At 41.5% G+C, this 20,474-nt stretch overlaps 1 protein-coding gene across 1 annotated transcript in view; it reads right to left on the reverse strand.

The window, feature by feature from the left end:
* Window positions 1-312: 312 nt before the first annotated feature.
* Window positions 313-20,474, reverse strand: part of SOX5 (SRY-box transcription factor 5) — a 288,158-nt gene continuing 267,996 nt past the window's right edge. Inside the window, 4 exon segments of the mRNA XM_066319506.1 lie at window positions 313-3,813; window positions 7,398-7,614; window positions 14,455-14,628; window positions 15,512-15,620. Coding sequence (XP_066175603.1) covers window positions 3,510-3,813; window positions 7,398-7,614; window positions 14,455-14,628; window positions 15,512-15,620 — 804 coding nt within the window. The 3' untranslated portion in view covers window positions 313-3,509.

Raw genomic sequence — 20,474 nt, forward strand, 5'->3', positions numbered from 1 at the left:
AACATTAGCATGGGTGTTAAGAATTTTGCTGGTTTGGAACCCCCCAGAGCCATTAAAAAAAAAAAAAAATTCATCTTTTGGGCTTTTTTTTTTTTTTTTAAAACATTTCTGCATTGGTTTCAACATCCCAAATGTAGAAGAGGTGGATAGTCCAGCAAAGCAACCCATTTCCAAAGCCCCAGGGAAGGCCAGGCTGGGGTACAGCCTCTCCTAAGGGAATGTGTATGGGAAAAAAAAAAAATTAGCTGGTTCAGCTGAGCCCTGGATGAGGCGGTGTGAAAAGCAGGTGGGCCTTGGAGAAGGGCACTGCCTCCAGGAGCAGCTCCTACAGAATTCAGGACTGAAACTTGGTCCCACTGAAGTCCAAGGGCCCCCTTCCCTTCCCACTGAGCTTTCCCAGCCCACACCTCCAAGACTTGCTCCAATCCCACCTGCCACAGTGGCACCTTACCTGGAGCTAAAACAAAGTATTCTGGTAGCCCAAAGTGACACAATTAAACCAGAGAGTCTCTAAACCGTGGTGGAAATCAAGCATCCAGCAAATGTGAGGTGAACCCACAAGAGTCAGAAGTAATTTGTTCACAAAGACAGGGAACAAATTTAAAAGTTAAAAAAAAAATAAAAAGGAGCAAATATCTGTTTTCACATTGTACATAATAATGATATAAAAACAATTGTCTATTTTTTTTTTTCCTTCTTATCCAAACAGAGTGCTTCAAAAAAATTGGCTCTAGATGACTGGTGTAATTAAATAACTAAAATGAGTGATGAGAGAGCAGAAGTTAATTAAGATTGAAAACAACACTCCCATTAATTCACTCCATCATAATAAACATCAGAAGTTGACATGGCTGGGGCCAAAATTAAAATAAAAGAAAGAGAAATGGTGTGAGCAGAAGAAGAAGCGATTTGTTTTCATATGTATATATATATATTTATATATATATAAAAAGGTAAGGTGGGGAGGGGTATCCATTTTAAATAGCCTAACAGCTTCATTTGCTGCACTGCCAAATTAGAACAGAATAAAATAAAGTTAAAAAAGGGGGGGTGTAAATAAATTATACATAATTTACTAATCTGGGAACAGCTGACCATTATTATTATTATTATAATTACCATTCAACACTAGCAAGAAGAGGCAGTTCAACTGAAAAAAAAACCCAAAAAACCCCAACACAGTCATAAAATACAAACAAAAAAGAACCATCTCTGACATGGAGGATATGATCAGCTACTCCAAGCATAATTTCAGAGGAAATCTTCTGAGAGAGAGAAAATAGAAAAGAATTTTTCAAAGCAGAGGTGGAAATCAAAACAGGGAAAACAGAAGAAAAACACAAGAGATGTAGCAGGGCAAAACTATCACATGTCCAAACTGCTCACTGGAGTATTGTCCTAAGTCTTCAATGGCATTTGCTTTTTGCTTTGCACAAGGTCTGCAGAAGTCAAGTTAGAATTCAAGTGGGATTTCAAGAGGCAAAGAAAGGCATTCTCCCCTTCCTACCTGTCCTGTTCATCCTGCACCTGGCATCAAGGGCTGAATTTGCCTGATTAACGGACTGTTTGCAAAATCAGTGTTGCCAAATAGTGATGACCAGGGATCTGGCCAGTGCTCGGGCTGGGATCTCACGGACACTAAGATGCATGGGGCTAACTTTAGAAGTTAGAGGTGATAACAACAGCAATGCATCTCCCTCTGGGAGTAGGAATTTTCTAGGAAAAAACACAAACTTGGCATCCTCAGTTAAAAAAAAAAAACCAAAACAATTCAGAGGAAGGTTTTTGCGTCAGCATGATCCCAAGACCTTCCCTTCAGGGGCATGCAGCTTCCTCATCTGATTGTGGTTGCCCAAGGGAGACAAAACTGCCCAAGTAATATAAGTGCTCTACAAAAACAACGAAAATATTTTAGCACAGGAGAATAATTTTTCAGTTGTGAGAGGCAGCAGCCAAAGAAATTCAGCACTGCAACACTCTGAGTTCTTATAATCCCACTTTGAATACGGAAATCTCTTCATAGCCATTAGCCTTCCTTCCTACACAAACACCTCACTGATAAAAGAAGGATTTCTGCCAGTGCACAGGAGAAAAAAAAAAAAGTCAGTTAAAAAAAAAATTGCCTTTTGAATCAGAAATCAGTACACAACCACCCTGAAGGTACAAATTCATCAGAACTGGACCCGGTTGGTGGTAACTTAATTATGCTCAGTGAGGAGGTAACATTTCCAGTTGCTTTGTCCTGTGCAGAACAAACCACATTTTGGACAAGCCTTTCTTATGTTGTTTATGCTGCCACTTGAAGTGTGAACTAAAAGTAAAGGTTTCTTAGAGACCAAGTCATTTGGAGGGTGCAGGACTTCATTCTGGAACATGCTTTTTGCTCACGGTAGTCCAAGATTATTCTTATTAGTACCATAAACACGCACACATGAAAATCCAAGACCATAAAATATTTTTTCTCTAAATTTCTTATGTCTCTCTCTCTCTCTTTTTTCACCTGAGAACAGCACCTACAGTTTCCTTTAAAAAGCAAAAGCAAAACCAAAAATATATGTCTAATCTCACCAGCTGCTGGTATATCAGGTTCTTCAAGGGATTGTCTAAGATATAACATTGTCCTAACTTAAGACAGAGCAAGAAGCAAATGAAAAGCCAAAGAAAAACAAAACAAGAAGAGACCAACCTAAAAAAAAAGCAAATTGGACTAGTTCAGCGCTTTAGTACAAATTTGGCACTTGCTCAAAGACTCAGTATGGTGTGCAACTGATGAAGAGAAGTGCTCTCTTGAAAGGAAATGCTTGTTGGGGTTAACAGAAAGACTCCCCACTTCCTTCCTTGCCAGCCACGCGCACAGGCACGCACACACACACACTTCTGACCCAGATTTGACAGGGAGGAGGAGGAGAAGGAGGAGGAAGAGGAAGAAGAGGAGGAGGAGACAGAGGGGGTTAAAAGGAATTTTATCTTTTTGTTTTTCCTGTCAGGTGCATTACCAAAAAAAAAAGTTATTTCTCTTTAAACTGTAGCACAAAACAACAAAACACATTCACAAGCCACTTGTTGGCACTGTGTACCTGAGTGAGAATTTCTAGAACATTGTAGAACAAACAGCCATAAAGTTTATTTGAAAAAAAAATAATAATAATAAAAGGTCGACGGGTAAGACTTCAGTGCTTGGGTATAGCAGCTGAATTACTGGCATTATTTTACCCATAGCTTATATCATTCTGTTGTTGTTGTCGTTGTCTTTGTTTCCTTCCTTCTGAGCCTTTTTTTCTTCTGATGCAGGCTGATGTCTATTAGTCAGCTGATGTCCCAACTAGTTAAGACTAACAGTTAAAGTAACAGTCAGTGTATGAGAAAGTTAATGTGCTTGGCCACTGGCAAGGATAAACCAGATGGGGCTTTATTCATTTATTTTTTTTAATTTTTTTTTTTTATTTTTTTTTTCTCCTTTTCTCCTCGAAGTCCTGCGGAGGGTCACGAGAGGTTCGTGGACCCCAAAATCAGTTGGCCTGCCCCGCAATGTGGTTTTCACTGTCACTGCCATAGTCTGCATCCGGGTCGTCCTCCTCCTCGTCGTACTCGTCGTAGATCTCGCCGTTGACGTCGTCGGGCGGCATCTCCTCCTTGACGTGCGGCTCCTCGCCCTTGAGGCCGTAAGTGCTCTGGATGACGGGCATGCCGGGCTCGGGGCTGCTGGACACGCTCGAGTGCTCCGAGGGCAGGTGTGGGGACGGCATTCCTGCCATGGCGATGGCCCCCGGGTACACCACGCCCGCCGTGGCCATGGGGAGCTGTGCTTGTTGCCTGGCGGGGAGAGAGAGAGGGAGAAGGTGTTGGGATGCTGCACGGAACAGAAGGAGGGGGAGTTCATCGTGTATTCGTATGCAGAGGGATTCTTACATCAGTGCTCAAAACCCACCGAACGGCGCTCCACAAATGAACATCAAAACCCAAATCAACTCCGCTGATAATAAAACCCGAACTTGGTAAACATCTCTAGCCACACCTGAACTACGCTGTCATGATGGAACATGAAATAAAGGTGCTTGACTCCAGTCAGAAGGCAGCAGAAATCAGAAGGTTTTATTTACAATTCATTCAGCCCTTTTATAACATGCTGAGCTAAAAAGGCACGTTATTGGTCCATAGGACTGACACCTCTCCCATTGGCTGAGTAACAGAAATAGCAAACAACACCTGTTATTATGGGAAAGGAATATTGTTTACACAAGGTTGTTTTAAGGAAAAAAAAAACAAACCCAACAACTATTAAAAAGTTTCCCTTAAGAAAAGCTCAGCAGTTTTCAAACTCAGAAAATATCGAGCTCACACTATACAGCTTCAGCTTGCCTGCTTGAGAGGGAAACTTCCTTTCTGGATCAGCTTGGTGCCAGCCAAAAATAAACATTCTTGCCAACTGTGTTCCAGCTTAAAACCTGTACATTTTAAAAATCTTCCTTTTAAAAAATCCAATCTGCTATCAGGACTGGACATAACAGTCACATAAATTGCCATAAATTGCCAGTAGGAGAGAGGCAGCAAGGTCGAGGTCTTCCATTCCCAGGAATGGGAAGGTGCTGCAGGAAAATGTCACTGGATGAGGAGAAAGCAGAGACAATGCTTACTCCACATTCATCCAGGGACCTGGCCGTTACTGGGGAGAGGAACAGTGGGCTTTCTGGAGCCAACGTGAGTTTATAGGATGGATCACTAAAGGCCTCCCACTAGGAAGGTGAGAGTTTCCACTGGGAGCAGCCCTTGTGAAAAGCAGATTCTTTGAAGGAAGGTGGATAAAATTGGGGAAAGGCAGAAACAGAAGTGGGCATTATTTAAAAATAAATAAAAAAGCAAAGAAACAACATGAGCATCTTCTACAGGATGCCTTTTTACAGCATCTAAGCCTTGGAAACCTGTCTGCAGTAATGAAAGAAGAATTATTCCAGGCCACAGAAATTCCCTTTGCATCAAGAACACTAGCTGTGTTATACTAGTGTTTGTTTCCCTGAGAAGCTTCAGAGTCCCAACAAGCCTAGAGGTTTAAAATTCATGCTCCTTTTGTTTCCTTCCTGCATGAAGTAATTCCATTGCAGTAATTCTCTTCAGTACATGCTGCACATTGTAATGTCATCAGTGGTGTGTCCATCTGCACTGAAAAGCCTTGCCACAGGAGACAGGGCAGAGTCTCTTGAGATGAACATTCTTAATTAAGAATGAAACCCTTCCCTGTTCCCCTGTCTGCCTGTGCCCTGGCTGCACAGTAAGCCTCACACAGTACAGTGATCCTGAAAGACTTTCCTTTGCCAAACAGCTTTACACTTGTTTGGAATTGCTTGCTGCATTTTCAGATACTTCCTGCCTGCCATCCGAGCAAGGCCTCCCTCCACAGAGCCCTTATTTCCATGTTTCTGAAACAACTCAAGTTGTCTCAGCTGAAGATACAGCTCTTAAAGTAGGGAACAGATCTAATCTGCGTTTTATTCTCAATTCAGTAGGAAGGCTTTTGTTTTCGGGAGTCAGCATCTCTGCGACAAGATTCAGCACACTTATATTGGTTTTAATATTTAACAATAGGAACACTTTGCACTTAAATGGTGCTTTTCAGAGTGCTTTTCAAATATTAAATAATTTAAGAATAGTATTTTTCCACTTCTGTGGGACGTCCAGCCTAGAGAGTCCTGCAGCAGTCCTCAAGTAGTAATGTATTAGGGCTCTCAGCAGGCCATGCCTGCCACACTACCACTGAAGATGAGGACACTGGAATAGGGAACATTAAAAAATTCCCAGTCCTTCCCACTGTGATGCCTCCAGCACAGCCACAGCTCCTATTAAACCAAGCCCTTGCTGTGGTGCCCAGGCAGGAGCTGGGCTGCTGTTTAGTAGGAGTTTAGCCACAAATGACCTGTAATGATGGATGCAACAGATGTGGAACTTAAACCAGGAATGCAGCTGCAGTGCTTTGACTGCTGACATCACACACTAGCCCCACTGCAGCCATCAGCCACTCTGTCAGCTGCTTCCATAAAGATTTCGCCCCAGGTTCTGTGCTCCGGTGCCCCAGAGCAAATTACCTCCAGAAATGTCTTGATTTCAATGTCAGCCTTGTTTGGAAAGCTGAATTTCTGTAGGCAGAATGTTACAAGGTTAATTTTTTTTTCCCGTGATGAGGCATGCATATTAACCAGATAAGCAGTGTTTTGGGGGCTCTGCTGCCACCTATTCTTTTTCCACAAGGCCCCCTCCCCTTTTTTTAATCTCTTGATGCCAAATGTTGGCTGACTTCCCTGTGTTTGTTTCAGTGCTTACCACTGGGATCACTGGACCTGCCAGCACCACAGGGTTAAGCAGCTCAAATTTCTCTGCTGAGCAGCTTATTCTAACAATGCACGCTGTAGCTGTTTAAAACACAGTCTGATGACACTTAACAGCCACTAGATAGATGTTCTCTCCTTTATTGCTACTTCTAGCCATTAACTAAAGAGATGTGCAACCCAGTAAATATCAAAAGTTAATTCCAAATTAAGATGAAACAGAACACAAATTCCATTATTTCAGAGGGTTGCCCTTGTTGCTGGTTTTGCCTTTTTTTTTTTTGGCTGTGTAGCTTTTAATTCTCTCAAGTGAATGCAAAAATATTGTGGAATATTTGATTACTTCTGATTCTTTTTGATCTGCTGTAACCAACACCAAGGAATATCTGCAGAAGGGAAATATATGCTAGTGTTCCAGGCATATTTTATTGAAATCATATCAAAGTGATCTATTAAGCGTTTATTAGAACTGGCCTTAAAATTCCTGCTCCACAGAAAGCATTTAACTTGCTGACTGTAGGACACTTCTGGAAGGACAAATGAACAATGCAGACATGATAGGAACACAGCTTGATATGGATCAACCCCATCTGATAAGTCCATACTCCAGCTCAGTGTGTTCAGGAGTCCTTTCGCACACCACTTGCCACAGATCACACTGATAATGCAAACATTTATTTTTGGCTTTTGGCTCAAGAGGCACTACCACAGATTCATTCAGATACTCTCTGAGGCCTCTTAGAAGGCTTTACTAGAAGACTCACATTTCATCAGAAAACCTTAAAGCCTTCTTTTTTTTCTTTCATGACCAGAGTGGAAATGAGACAGTTGGCTGGAGCATTAAGATGAGCACAAAACAGAGCCAACAAAAAGATTCCTGAAACTGCCTCACTTCCTCCTGGCACATTTCCTTACACAGAACAACTCTCATTTCCTATCGGCAACATCCAACGTTCTCGCCGATAAACTGTGATTAAAAATTAAGAATTCTCCCTGATTTTTTGATTTTTTTTTTTTTGGTGGTGGGGGAAGGGGAGTTTTTTTTGATGAAGTGAGCAGTAGTTCTGAAAGGTCCCATACCCAACATTGAAGTACTGCCTCATCTCCTGGCGTCTGTTTCTCATGATGGCCTTGTACTCGCCGATGCGCAGCTTCTTGCCGTCGACGAGGCAGGTGCGCTTTGGCCGGGGCTTGTACTTGTAGTCTGGGTATTTCTCCAGGTGCTGTTTGCTGAGCCGGGCCTGCTCCTCGTAGTATGGCTGCTTCTCTAGGTTTGTCATAGCTTTCCAGCGAGATCCTGTCACAAAAAAAAAAAAGAAGAATAAGAACAAAAAATAAGATGAGTGTTGGAATCCCAGAGGCTGAAAATTTCAGGCTTTCTGACCCTCAGGCCACAAATACATTTGACTTCAGGACTTGAAAACAGGCTCCTGAGATTGAGTGATAGCATGAGGGTTGTGGGTGTGTAGTTCAAGTGGTGTTGTGTAATCTCACAGGGAGAAAAACTTAGATTTGGGATTTTGGTATACAGTAATGTGTATGAGCCAAAATGGAGGATTTAGGGCATTGTCTGAGTCCTTCTTTACCTTCTCCTCCCTTTTTCTTAATGGGTTTAGGTGGTTTTCTGTAATTGGGTGAAAAGGTCTGCATTGCGGGCCTTGGGTGGTCATTTTTAGGTGAAAAATATAAATAATATAGGTGTCACCTTATTACTGGGTAATTATCACCTAAATAGCCTTGGTAAGAGTTAGAAGCACTCCATTTTACCTCGTTTCTCTAGCTTACTAGTTAGAGCTCATGCCTCGTGAGACTGTAAATAGATAAGATATAATAAACAACCAAGTCCAAACTCGACTCCATGTTTCCTGTGTCTTTCATCCTCAGACAAAGAAACCAGAACTGTAACAGATGAGATGCTACTCATTCCCAAACACTGCAAGGCAGAGAAACAAGTAGGTCACCCAGAACAAGGCACCCAAGGCCATTTGGCTTTGGGCTGGTTATCTGTCAGAGCTTCTAGACACAGTTCTGGTCTTGTTTGACTCATAAACCTCCTGGGTATGACAGGAAAGATGTCACTGGAAATTTTGACTCAATATTTTACTGAAACTTATCTACCTTATAATGCCTTTCACGTGCGCAGTAAAACCATTATCCTGATCATGGGCAACCCCTGGCACTTTGTTTCAGGAAACAAGGCAGTGCGTTTTGGAGGAATGGACACGCAGAGCCTGCTCTGCTGTGTCCCCATATTTTCCCTTGGTCATGTGTCTGTTTACACCTCCTGCTCAGAGAAGGCTCCACTCCAGGTGCTGCTGTCTGGCCACTGTGATCCATGGCTGGATCAAGGCATCAGATCTGAATATGCACATGTCCACAGCGTAATTATTCCTGACAAACACTGGGTCCTTCTGGCTCCCAGGTTGGTGAGAAGCAGAATAGGAACTGACTGTAAATGCTCTGCAGTCAGGTACAGGAACCTGCAAAGACCCTAAAGCAATGCCTCTAAAAGCTATAAACTATCCCATATGTGTCAGTTGGGGTTTTAACTCTAAGACCAAGTCCTGGGAAATACTGCCAGCCCCAACTTCAACAATTTACTGTGTCATGAAAGGAAAAGCACCGGGGTACTGGCACGTCTCTCCCCAGAGCTGCACTATGGCTTCATTGCTGGCAGCCTTGTTTTCTGCCGGCGTTGACATGGATATTTGAGATAGGGATATAGTAAAGACTTCAAAATTGTTTTCAAATGCCTGCTGAAAGTTATAAACTAATATTTCTTAAAGGATATAATATGGGAGCAGAAAAGTAAAAGTTCTTGAATTAGTTGCCCCCTTTTTATTTTTCCATTAAATAAAGAAGTGCTTCAGGGTAAGATACATTTTAAATAGCAGGAATAGTTCAAGCTGTGAAACCTGTAGCCTAGAAAGAAAACTTTATTGGAAAATAGTCAAATTTCCCACTGGAAAAATGTTTGAATAGTTTCTCAATTTAATGGGTTCATAATGTCGTATGTCATACTTGATTCCTCCTGTTCCTCATTTTCTATGTTTAGCTCCTGCTCAGACTCAGGCTGGTCTTATCTCATTGTACCCCCAAGACTTGCAGTAGAGAGAGCACAGTTATCCTTTCCCCCAGGAAAGAAAACAGTTTCATTCTCTCTAGAAAGGCCCCTTCTGATTATTGACACCATTTTCCCCATTACTCTTTGAATCTTTATTCCATGCTGCTGTCTGGGCTTCTGGATAGAAGAGCTGCTACCACCTGACCTCACAGCCAGAGATAAGCAACGAACAATGATGTCTTTGTCCTGAAAAGAGGCAATGAGCATGCCTTTCCTAGCAAACATTGCTTTGAAGTCAAAACCATCATTTTTCATGATGTTTACAACATACTGCATGCAGAGATCCCCCAGCTAGTCCTGGAATGGGAAAGGGTTTAATGACATTTGTTATTACCTTACTCCCAGCACCCTAACTGCATGGCTAGATGGCTTTTAGGGTTTGGACTGAAACTCCTGCACGTCACTTATGCCATAGAGAGGTAGTGCCTATGCCTGGGGATTTGTGGCAGGGCTCTGTGTCACACAGGGCAGCACCCCTGTGACCAGAATCCTGCTCAGCAGCTTCGTCTCCTGCAGAGAAATTATTCCAAGCTTTTTCTTGGCAAAGAGAGTGACTAGAAAAATGACACTGACTTTCCACATGCAGTACCTCCTGGATTTGGGGATGAATGACACAGTGATAAACACGCGACTGTCAAAACACTGCACACCAACTAATGCTGCATGAGATGGAAATATAGATTGGGCCTGTGTTGAACAATGTTAAGAATTCAGGGTAAAGCAGATGAGCTCTGGAAGATGCCCAGATGTGGTGTGCTTTCAAATTCTGCATGCAGGCACTGACACACTAGTGTTCCAGCAAAGAAAACCCTAAGAGTTAGCTTAAATCTACAGCTGTGTAATCACAGACCTGCAGAAGTCCTAATGGCCTAGGTAAACAGCTCCAGCCCCTTTTTCTGGTGTTGCATCAGGGGGTTTTTATGAATAGAAATGTTGAAAACCTTGGTCTTTAAACAAATCTTGGCATTTGCTTTTTAGGCTTGTGAAGGCATTTGCAATGTAGGCACTCACGTATTTTGAGACAGACAGATGCAAGAAAGGTAGAAATTCAAGTCAGCTCTTGCTGAATTAAAGTTTGCTCTTGCAAAATTACTATGAAAATGCTCTATTCCAGCACAGTTTCTTTTCTGCTGTGCCATTTCACTTGCTGCAAGCCTACAGTCAGATCTGGGCAGGCAGATTCCTACGCCCTCATGAGACAAGAAGTAGTGGGTAAAGTCAGGCAAACAACACAAGCCTTTGCAGGATCAGGGCCATAAAATGCGAAATTTTGATGCAAAATATCTGTACATATAGTTACACATACAATATTTATACATAATTTTTTATGTACGTATAAATAAATTTATATGCACATAAAAAAACATAGCGAATTATAAATTTGTTATATTTTTCCTGAGCCTGCATACTCAAATACAAGAGAAATCCTGTTAGTTTCACCTCTCTTCCTAGCAAACTTTTAATAGCTGCCTTCTGCAGTGATACCTCCTCTTACTACAATTTTACTGTTTTTACAAAATATACTAAATATAATTTACCAGTATGTTTTGAAGTACCATACATAATTAAACAATGCTGTCAAAATAAATTTTAAAAGATGGCACGGTGATGATAAACCTTCGTTCTTTACATCTGATAATTTTCACTTATTTCCTAGTAATTTACATAATCCAATCAATTTTCTGAACATTCTTCATCTGAAATTTTGAAATTTTTGAAGGATATGTAACTCTGATCTTGGAATTTCCACCCACAAGGTAAGCTATGAAATGAGTACCATCAATCAACATACTAAAACTTTAAAAAAATACCTTATATTTCACAAAATACGCTTGTAATAGCTTTATTTGTCATTGTTTTACGTGTCTATAAACACACAGAGGCAGGCATGGGTACCTATGCACAGTGCCAAACCCGAGCCCAAACAAGGTGTAATTGTAAAAACTTGAGAAACCTTTCTTTGTAAGAGAAGATTTACAGTCTTGAGTGAACTTGCTGCTCACCATCTGTGTTGGAAAGCTTTGAGTGGGTCAAGTATGCAAAGCTTTTCTCCTTGACTATGAAAACAAGAGCCCATTCTCCTACCTGGATGCATGCAAAATTACAAGCAGGATTCTAGCACAATTCTCCCTGATGTGGTGGCTGAAGTATTTAGGAAAAAGAAAAAAAAAAAAACCCCAAACCCACGAATTTGGAGACTTTGCAGCACCAAGCAAAGCTCCTGCCCCTAAACTGAGCTAGGGCAGTCAGGGCTGTGCCCACACAGCTGTGTGTGGCTGTGAACACATCTGCAGAGGGCAAATATTTGAGTCCAGGGCAGAAAAGAGATGCCCTCATCCATGCCCAGACACTTGTGCTCCAGGCACACACGCCCAATGTTCAGAGCTCTGCTTACTGCTGATTTCAAGCCAAGTTTCTCTGACAAGAATTTTCATCTGTTTGCAATATTCTCAACCTTTCAGTCCATTAGACTGACATTTTTCAATCTGAATAAGGCTGATTTTATGCCTAAAAAACATTCTCATACAGACTCGTATAATGTATAGTTATATGTATACATTTGTATAAACACACATATACATTCCAAGAGAATTTCTGAAGCTAGTAATTAACTTCCCTTTTCCTAAAACCTTTACATAGATTTCTCAGTGAAATTAATTAAAATATTTACTGAAATATCTAAACAATGCATTATTAAATTGATAGGGTCCAGCAGTCCCATTTTAGCACTTTTTTAACAATTTACTAAAAAAACCATTATCCACAAGTTTAAGTTGCAATGAACAGATGGATGACAAACGTATGCGCAGATGAATTTAGTGACAAATCCATGTATCTAATTTTTATGCTCAAAACATAATACCACAGTGTCAAACATAATCCCTAGAGAATTCTGGTGCTGGGAAGGGCACCTCCTCTCATTTTACTCTAAAAATGACCCTTGATTGGTGAGAACTCCATCTAAGATACTCTGCATGACAACAAGCTCTGTGACCTCGATGTGAAGCAGTGCTGCCGGAAAATTCGGAAGGAAAAATTGTGGCTTTCTAATAAGGACACCCTAATACCTGGCTGAACTGTGAGCTTCTAATTGGTCACCCTATGCCAGTTAACAGACAGCTCCCTGCTGACTTCAAAAGACTGGCCTTTTGCAGCTGAGGGAAGAACTTAGTAAAGTCTCTGTCAAGAAGGAAGATGCCAGGACATCCCTCTCTATTGCACACGTAGAATGAAAAAAAAAAAAAAAAGTGATGCTGTAAAGAAATAGAAACATCATCTTTCACTGTCTCAGACCTTGCTTCTCCCCGTATCTGGCAGCAAAACAGAGAGTTTGGAGTCAGCTATACTGTCTGTCACCTCAACAGGATCTGTAATGAATTTGCACATTTTAGTCCAACTACTGTATATCTAATCAGAAAAAGATGTCTCCGTATCTCCCTGATCTAGCGCCAAATAGTAAAAGGTGATTCCTTATGTTAACAATTTCAGCAGAATGGTTTATTAAAACCAGATTTTAGGGTATTATAAAATGCTTAGAAGCCCTTTAAAATGTCAACTAGGATCCCCAGAGACTGCGTAAAATGTCAGCCCAGCTCAAGCGCCTGTTTTAAGCAGAATGAATTAGCAGCGTGCTGTCGGAGATTGTTATCCAAAACAATCAGTTAAGAGGGAAAACATCAAGCTCCCTTTGTACTTTCTATATGAAAAGGGCCATTCAGAATGATCTTGTAGATTTCTGAAGCTGATTAGTCAAAAACAGGTTTAACCAGGTCTACTCTCAATTTAGAAACAGACCAAAACTATTACTGCCCTGTCCTCCGGCTAATCACATCATACACCTCTGACCAGTATAATCGCTTTTAACCAGCATAAGGTTATATTGCCATCAACATAACCAATTTAGCCTTCTAATCCTGCTCCCATAACTAATCTAATCATCTCGTACCACCCTTTAAATCATGGGTTAATATCATCACATCTGCCATCCATGGCAATAGATTTTGCTTCTCCAACCAATTCATCTCATTTCCACTTGCCCCCTGCTAACATTTCATAATACAGCTCTAATCAAGGTAAGCCTCAAACCTCTGACCAGTCTAAGATTGGCATATTTACCAGCCCTGCAGCTGGTTAATGCTGCCATTGCAATTGCACTGCATCTCTTGAGCAGCCTGCAAAACCAGTGAGATCTGCAGCACAGGTAAACATGTTCCCTTGCTTAGCCACTGGCCTGAGGGATGCTTGGGTCCTGTAGCTGTATTTATCAGTAAAAATGCAATATCTCTAATTAGGGCATGGATATATAATTTTTCTGATGAAAAGTAATTCATTGGCCACCTTCTGTATCATCCAGCACATCAGAGGAGTAACTTGGGGCAGAACTTAGTCCTGAGAATCTGATCAAATAGTGAAAACTTGGCAGACTTTGGCATGAGATTCAGTGACGTTCATGACAAATACCGATCGGGATGTGAAGAGCAGAGAAAATGAAAATCAGGATTTTTTAAAAATTCTTTTCCATATATGGAAGAATGAAGAACCACCCACTGCAGGAGAAGATCAGGTTCAAGAACCTGAAGGTGCAGAGATCCATGGGACCTGCTGAGATGCATCTGCATGACCTGAGGGAACTGATAGATGAACTGGCTAAGCCACTGCTCCTGCTGTTGGAGAAGCTGTGGCAGTCTGGTGAAGCTACCACTCTCTGGAAAAGGAGAAATGTAACCCCCACATTTAAAAAGGAAAACCCGGGAACTACAGGCTACTCCATCTCTCCTCCGTGCAGGGCCAAATCACCACCACAATCTCAATAATTACAAAGACACAAGAATATGTCAGGCTGTGGTTATTACATACTGCTGGGCAGCAGAGGGGACACTCATATCACCATCGCTCTCAGTGCAGTGACTAGAGAGCAAGAGAGAAAAAAGCAACTGTATTCTGTCAGGTGCTCGGCTCAACTCCTGTTCAAGCTTCGCTTTGGGAGAGCAGAGGACACTCTGTCATTCTTACCTAGTATCTTGCTGATGTTGGAGTTGTGCATGTCAGGGAAGGCCTGAAGGATCTTCCTCCGCTCGTCCTTAGCCCACACCATGAACGCGTTCATCGGGCGCTTGATGTGGGGCTCGTTGCTACCACGCCCTCGGGACTCCCGGTAAATCCGAGACTCTGAAACCCCTGCACTTCCTAAAATGCAAGAGGAGAACGTTTCCAGCTTGTGTTTTCAGTAGGCAGCCTCCTCTGCCACCAGTAACCTAGGTCAGGCGCTGCACATTCAAAGAGCCAGTATTCACTAAAGGTTAACACATTGTGTATTGCCTGGTTTAGTTATTCTATTAATTCAGCATCACGTGGTATAGACCTGAGAAGGAGTTTTGATTGTTTTTTAATACAAAGTATTAAACAGCTTTTCTGAGCTATCTTTTACTGCTTGGTTACATAAAGCAAATATACACTTATCAATGCAGGTTTACTTTTTATGTTTTTCCTTTCTTTCTCACAGACTGCTGGTCATATTATGTCACCTGTCTTCTACCTTTTCTGAGACAGAAAGGGGGTGATAGATGGCAATACTGGACATTTCTTCTTAAGCAATTTTCTAACAAGCAAATGAATATTTATGAACTTGCCTGTTTTTGTGCTCACATCTCCTTAACAATATATGCAATATGCAATAGAGAAACAAATAAACATTATTCTCGCTTCATCAAACCAACAAAGCTCCCACAGATGCAGAGCACACAGCACTTATGGAGGATCAGGTCTACACACTTGATAGCTTCCTTGTGCGATCTCACCCCACATATATTTGCCTCCTTCAGTCCCCTTTATTATCAGAAATACATTTTTGGTCCCATCTCAAGACCTTCAACGGACAGAGGGAAGGCTAAAAATCATCTCCAAACTTAAAGCATGCCTTGATTAATCACTTCTTCCTGCCTTGTTTCATAGACCCTTATTGCTAATAGCCCATATTCCTCATGGGCCCCCAAAGCACTTGGATTCTCCCTTAAATCCCACTGATACAAACACACAAACCTGGAAATAAGGAAAAGCTGTTTGTACTGACCGTCAGAATCCCCACTCATGTTGAAATCCATCATTGTGTGGCTGAACTTCCCGTCTTCACTCTGTTTTACTGCCAGCTGCTGAGTCAGGGTCTCCAGTGTTGTTTTGTCCTATATGGGCAAAGATGACAAGATTTGGATCAGGAAAGTAATTAAATATCGTAACTCCAAAGTTTGTATGTTATTTAGGAGGTTATTAGGGAAGCTAGATAACTGTTGAAAACAGTTTACTGAGCCATTTATTGAAGAATAAATAATAATGCTTTTTCTGGAAGAGATAGGGTTACAGACTCTACCATGAAGTCCTTTTTAAAATTTGCTTATTAGCTAGTGATAAGCCAACTCCATAGTGTTGAAAAGATTGGCTTAGTTAGGCATGATAAAATTGGCTGCACATCTGAAGAATACTTCAACTCTCTATGTTCCTGGGACTGTAAAGCTGGCCTGGAAGTTTAGGTGATACATGCTCTTTTGCAATATATTTATTGTTTCACTCTATTTCTAGCCTGCAATCAAAGTGCAGAGACATAGATGGCTTTGCTCTGTTTCCTTTCTAAAAGGCAGTATTTCAGGAAGCAGCCCATAGAGAAAAAAACCCAGTTCAAACTTATTCAGGCCTTGGGAAAGGTCCAGCCTGAATTAAGCATGATCCTTGGGCAGCAGTTTGTGTTCCTGTCCAGACTGTTTTGTCCAACCCTACTAACACCCCGTCTATCATTCATCTGGTCAGAACTGTGAACCCTGGATTGCAACAGGCTGGTGTGTGCTGCCAATTAATCTGTGAGGCTGCAGTGGTGTCTAAAGACACTGCCAGAACAACATGCTAGGGCAATTAATTCCAATGTTCTCTTCAAGAAAACACCTCACTTCCCCCTGAATTGTTTGACTTTACAAACACAAAGGTGTTCCATTTTCCAACTGTTTTTGTTTTCCCAATGACTTTTGCTCATGAGCATTCTATCTTCCTGACAATCATATGTTTAAAAATAAATCTTTCAGGGAAGCAATACTAACATTTCAAAATCTCAGGCACTGTGCCTTTTGCAAAGCTAAGAAAATGACATGAAATGGCATGATAATGAAGTGGCTCCAGTCGAAAAAATTCTTTTGAGCTTCTTCCTGAAAGAAAAGATTTCTGCTTCCTTGCTCTATTCCACTCCTGTTGACTGTAAAAGATCAATAAACTAAAAAAACTTTCAGTTTTCACATAGCAACTGTTCCATGTAGCCTAATAATGTCACTTAGTTGTGTTACACAAGAAAACAGAAAAGAGAACAATGCGAATACAGAAATGCTTCCTGCAAAGTGATGTCCCTGCATCTGCAATTCAAAGAATGGTTCAAATTCATGTAAATCACAGCACAAAGATTTTCTCAGGAAGAGTCAGAAACAAGGCTAATCTGCTCAACTTTGTATGCTCACAGAGTTTAGGGAACATGTGGTTGGTTAGCTTTCCTATTCCTCACATTCATTTTCACTACGAATCCCTTTCACACTCCTGGTGCTCTGTCTATACCCTGACACTTCACCATGGAAAGCATGCAAGATGAGTTATCCTCTTGGTTTTTGCAGGAAAGGCTCATGCAGCAGACTCAGCCTATCCTAAGCAAAAGGGTTTCCATAACACTACCAGGCACAGCAGATCCAAAAAGCTTGGAGAAACTTCAAATAAGCACCTGAACTATTCAGGCATTTAGCTTTACGAAGCTCTTTGATCCACCATTTTTAACTCAGCTCTCATTTCTAAAGCAGCCTGTCAGAAGTCAGAAAGTCAGGAATAAGTAGACTTTGTATTACTTCCGAATCAATTGCAGATATATAATGGAAGCGAACAGTTTTTCCTCAGGAAAAAAAAAAAATCTATTTATTGTCAACTTCATAGTGCTAGAGTTCAAAAATTTTTACATCAGGAATCATTTTAAAACACTGCCACCAAGCTAGATTGTAAAAGAATATTTTCTCTTGTTGGCTGTCTTGTGAGAGAGGGGAGTTACTCTGCTGCAGACTTTTTTTGAAGCATGTGTAAACCTTTTAGAAAAATAGAGCTGAGAGCACAGAGGGCATGGGCTTAACAGCTTCTTCTTAGGGCAGTAAATGCAGCTTCTGGAGTCAGAGGCAGTCCCATTCCCAACCACGCTCTGCTGACACGATCTGATTGAGTCCTGAGGTCAGTGGATACGCTGGAATGCCGCCTGCGAGGCACACTTCAGGTACAGCTCTTTCATCACAGCCTGACTTTACAAGCCCACAGATGCTGCTCTGCCACCCTCCACCTTGGGCAGAGTTCAGCATTTTGAGGTACAGCCACGCTGGATGAAGTGAGGGAGCACAGGTGTGATGGAAGGGGGACTGTGAAGGAATTATGCCAGATGAGCACGGAGCTCCTGGGCTGCTCTGTGCAGCCCCGTGCATGTGATGCCTTAAGTTTTAGCTTTCATGTTTTTCACATTCTGTGCTGCCCAGGGGTGCAGTTCTGAGCCTCACATTAAGTGCCAGTCAGCTCTCTGCACAGAGCAGGGAGACAAAACAAATCCTTTTCCTGATGAAGACCAAGGACAACTTTCAGCCCCAAAAGCACAAACAATGGTGGGCTGAAGGGAGGAACAAGAAGGATGGGACCTCACAACCTGAAGCTGTAATTGGACAATTAAACCCCAATATGCAAATGGACCAAAACTTATAAAAGTGTGAGACCTCGTGACCGCTCAGCCATTGTGTGACCATTCTTAGTCCACCTTGGGTGTAGCCCTGGTCAGGCCCTGTCCTGCCCAAGGTGTACCCTTAAAGCCCTTTCAATAAATACCTACTTTATTCACTAGCTCTGTCCAGTCTCTGTTCCAGGTCAGCCTTCCCAAGGTATCACATGGGGGTGGCTCTCCAGAGAACTGTAACAAGATGAGTACTGAAACCATCCCTTTAAAACAGTGACAATTCACTCCTTGCTACTTAAATGTGTCATTCAACCATCAATGATAAAATGGCAGCTAAAAAGAACTTCTGCATGACATTGCTCTTGAAACAGAGGATCAAAGCAACCAGCTGTACTTTTCCATGTTAATATTCAGAAAATTTTTTAATATAAAAAGGACAAAGGCAGTAATAAGTCTAAGGCCTGCTCTTGTCTGAGCCTCAGCAACAGCACATGTCCCGTGGGAGCTGGGGTTGTTCAGCCTGGAATAGAGAAGGTTTTAGGGTGATCTAACTGTGGCCTTTCAGTACCTGAAGGGAGCTGACGAGAAAGATGAAGAGAAAATAACTATTTACAAGGGTCTGAAGTGACAAGATCATGGGCAATGGCTTCACATTGAAAGACAGTAGGTTTAGATTAGGTGTTAGGGACAAATTCTTTGCTGTGAGGGTGGTGAGGCTCTGGATCAGACTACCCAGAGAAATTGGGGATGCCCCATTCCTGGAATTGTTCAAGGCCAGGCTGGATGGGGCTCTGTACAACCTGTTCTGGCAGAAGGTGTCTCTGGCCATGACAGGGGGCTTGGAGGTAGGTAATCTTTAAGATATCTTCCATCTCAAGCCATTAAAAAAATCAAACTACCCAACTGCCCCTCTCAAAAACACAAACAAAATAGTATTAGGAGAGCAAAAAGAGATCAGCAACACCCTGTCAGGATGTAAAAGCCTGACCATAGGTCAGCAGCATTGTGAGTTCCTGTCCTATGCTTTTCCCATAGCAGCTGATTTTCCCCAGTCTTGACATTGAGAAACACTTTTACAGTTACTAAATGTTTGAAAGGGGCTAAGCAGCAATACCATGTCGTTTTGCTTAAAAACATTCAATTGATGACTTACTGCTTTTCATTTGAAGGAAGCACCTATTTACCTTTTCTACAGAGTCTTTCAGTTTATTGGCAAGTATTTCTGGAACCTCCAAAGAAATAATGAAGTTTTTTTTTTCCTCTGACCCCAAATAAACCAGCAACCGCTGATACTGATCTTCCAGCCTCTCCTCACAGAATCACAGAATGGTTTGGGTTGGAAGGGATCTTGAAGATCAACCAGTTCCAACCCCCACGACCCACAACAGACAAGGATATCTACATAATAACTTCGGACAAGAAATCCACAATGATCTGAAGTCTATACCAAACCAGGATCTATTTATCATCACTATCATAATTCAAGATCAAATTACATGTTCCCAAAACTGCCCCCACTCTGCAGTGTTGGATCAGCTGTTTAAACTGTAGCAAGATGAGCCCCCATCCAGTGACAACAGGTGGGTACAAGTATGTTGGGTCCAGCAGAACATCCCTTTGTTTCAGGTATGAAATGCTGTTCATCCTATGAAAAATGCCAGGTGGCATCTACTGCAGCCTAGAATTAATATTGCTGGGAACAACAGGCAAGGTTGGTCCAAACCCAGAAAGGATGTGTGAAGAACTGCTTGTGATACAAGCAATTCTAAAAATTAGACAGCACTTAAAATTAGACAGCAATTAAAAAGCAGCAAACAACAAACATCAAGGAGCAATTCTGTACTTCCAGGAGAAGAATCATAGCCATCTCTTGCTAAACATGAAGTGATTCCAAATTTCTGAATTTTGTATCAGACCTTTCAGTCTTCTGAATTTTGTTTCTGATATTTTCTTCTGATATTTTATAAATATCTTATTTCTTTATGAAGGGATTCCTAATCATCATTTCTACTGGACTGTAGGAGAGACTCTCTGCAGGGGCAGCAAGAGCTCTGTTGACCAGATAGTTTAAAATTCTAATGGGTAAACCAGAGTAGATAATACTGTAGAGAGCATTCAATCTCAAAACAGCCGAATTGTTCTAAGTATAACCACAGAGGTTTCATCAACAGCCGCAATGTGATGAGAAGTTTCTAAAACTTTATTAATCAAAGAAATTACCCTGCCAAAGAAGACTGATTTGTACCACAACTCCTAGAAGTGCTCTAATTATATTTAAAAGAACAAAAACACATACACACATGGAATATGTCAT

The sequence above is a fragment of the Sylvia atricapilla genome, chromosome 5 (assembly GCF_009819655.1).
Source record: "Sylvia atricapilla isolate bSylAtr1 chromosome 5, bSylAtr1.pri, whole genome shotgun sequence".
Classification (NCBI taxonomy): domain Eukaryota; kingdom Metazoa; phylum Chordata; class Aves; order Passeriformes; family Sylviidae; genus Sylvia; species Sylvia atricapilla.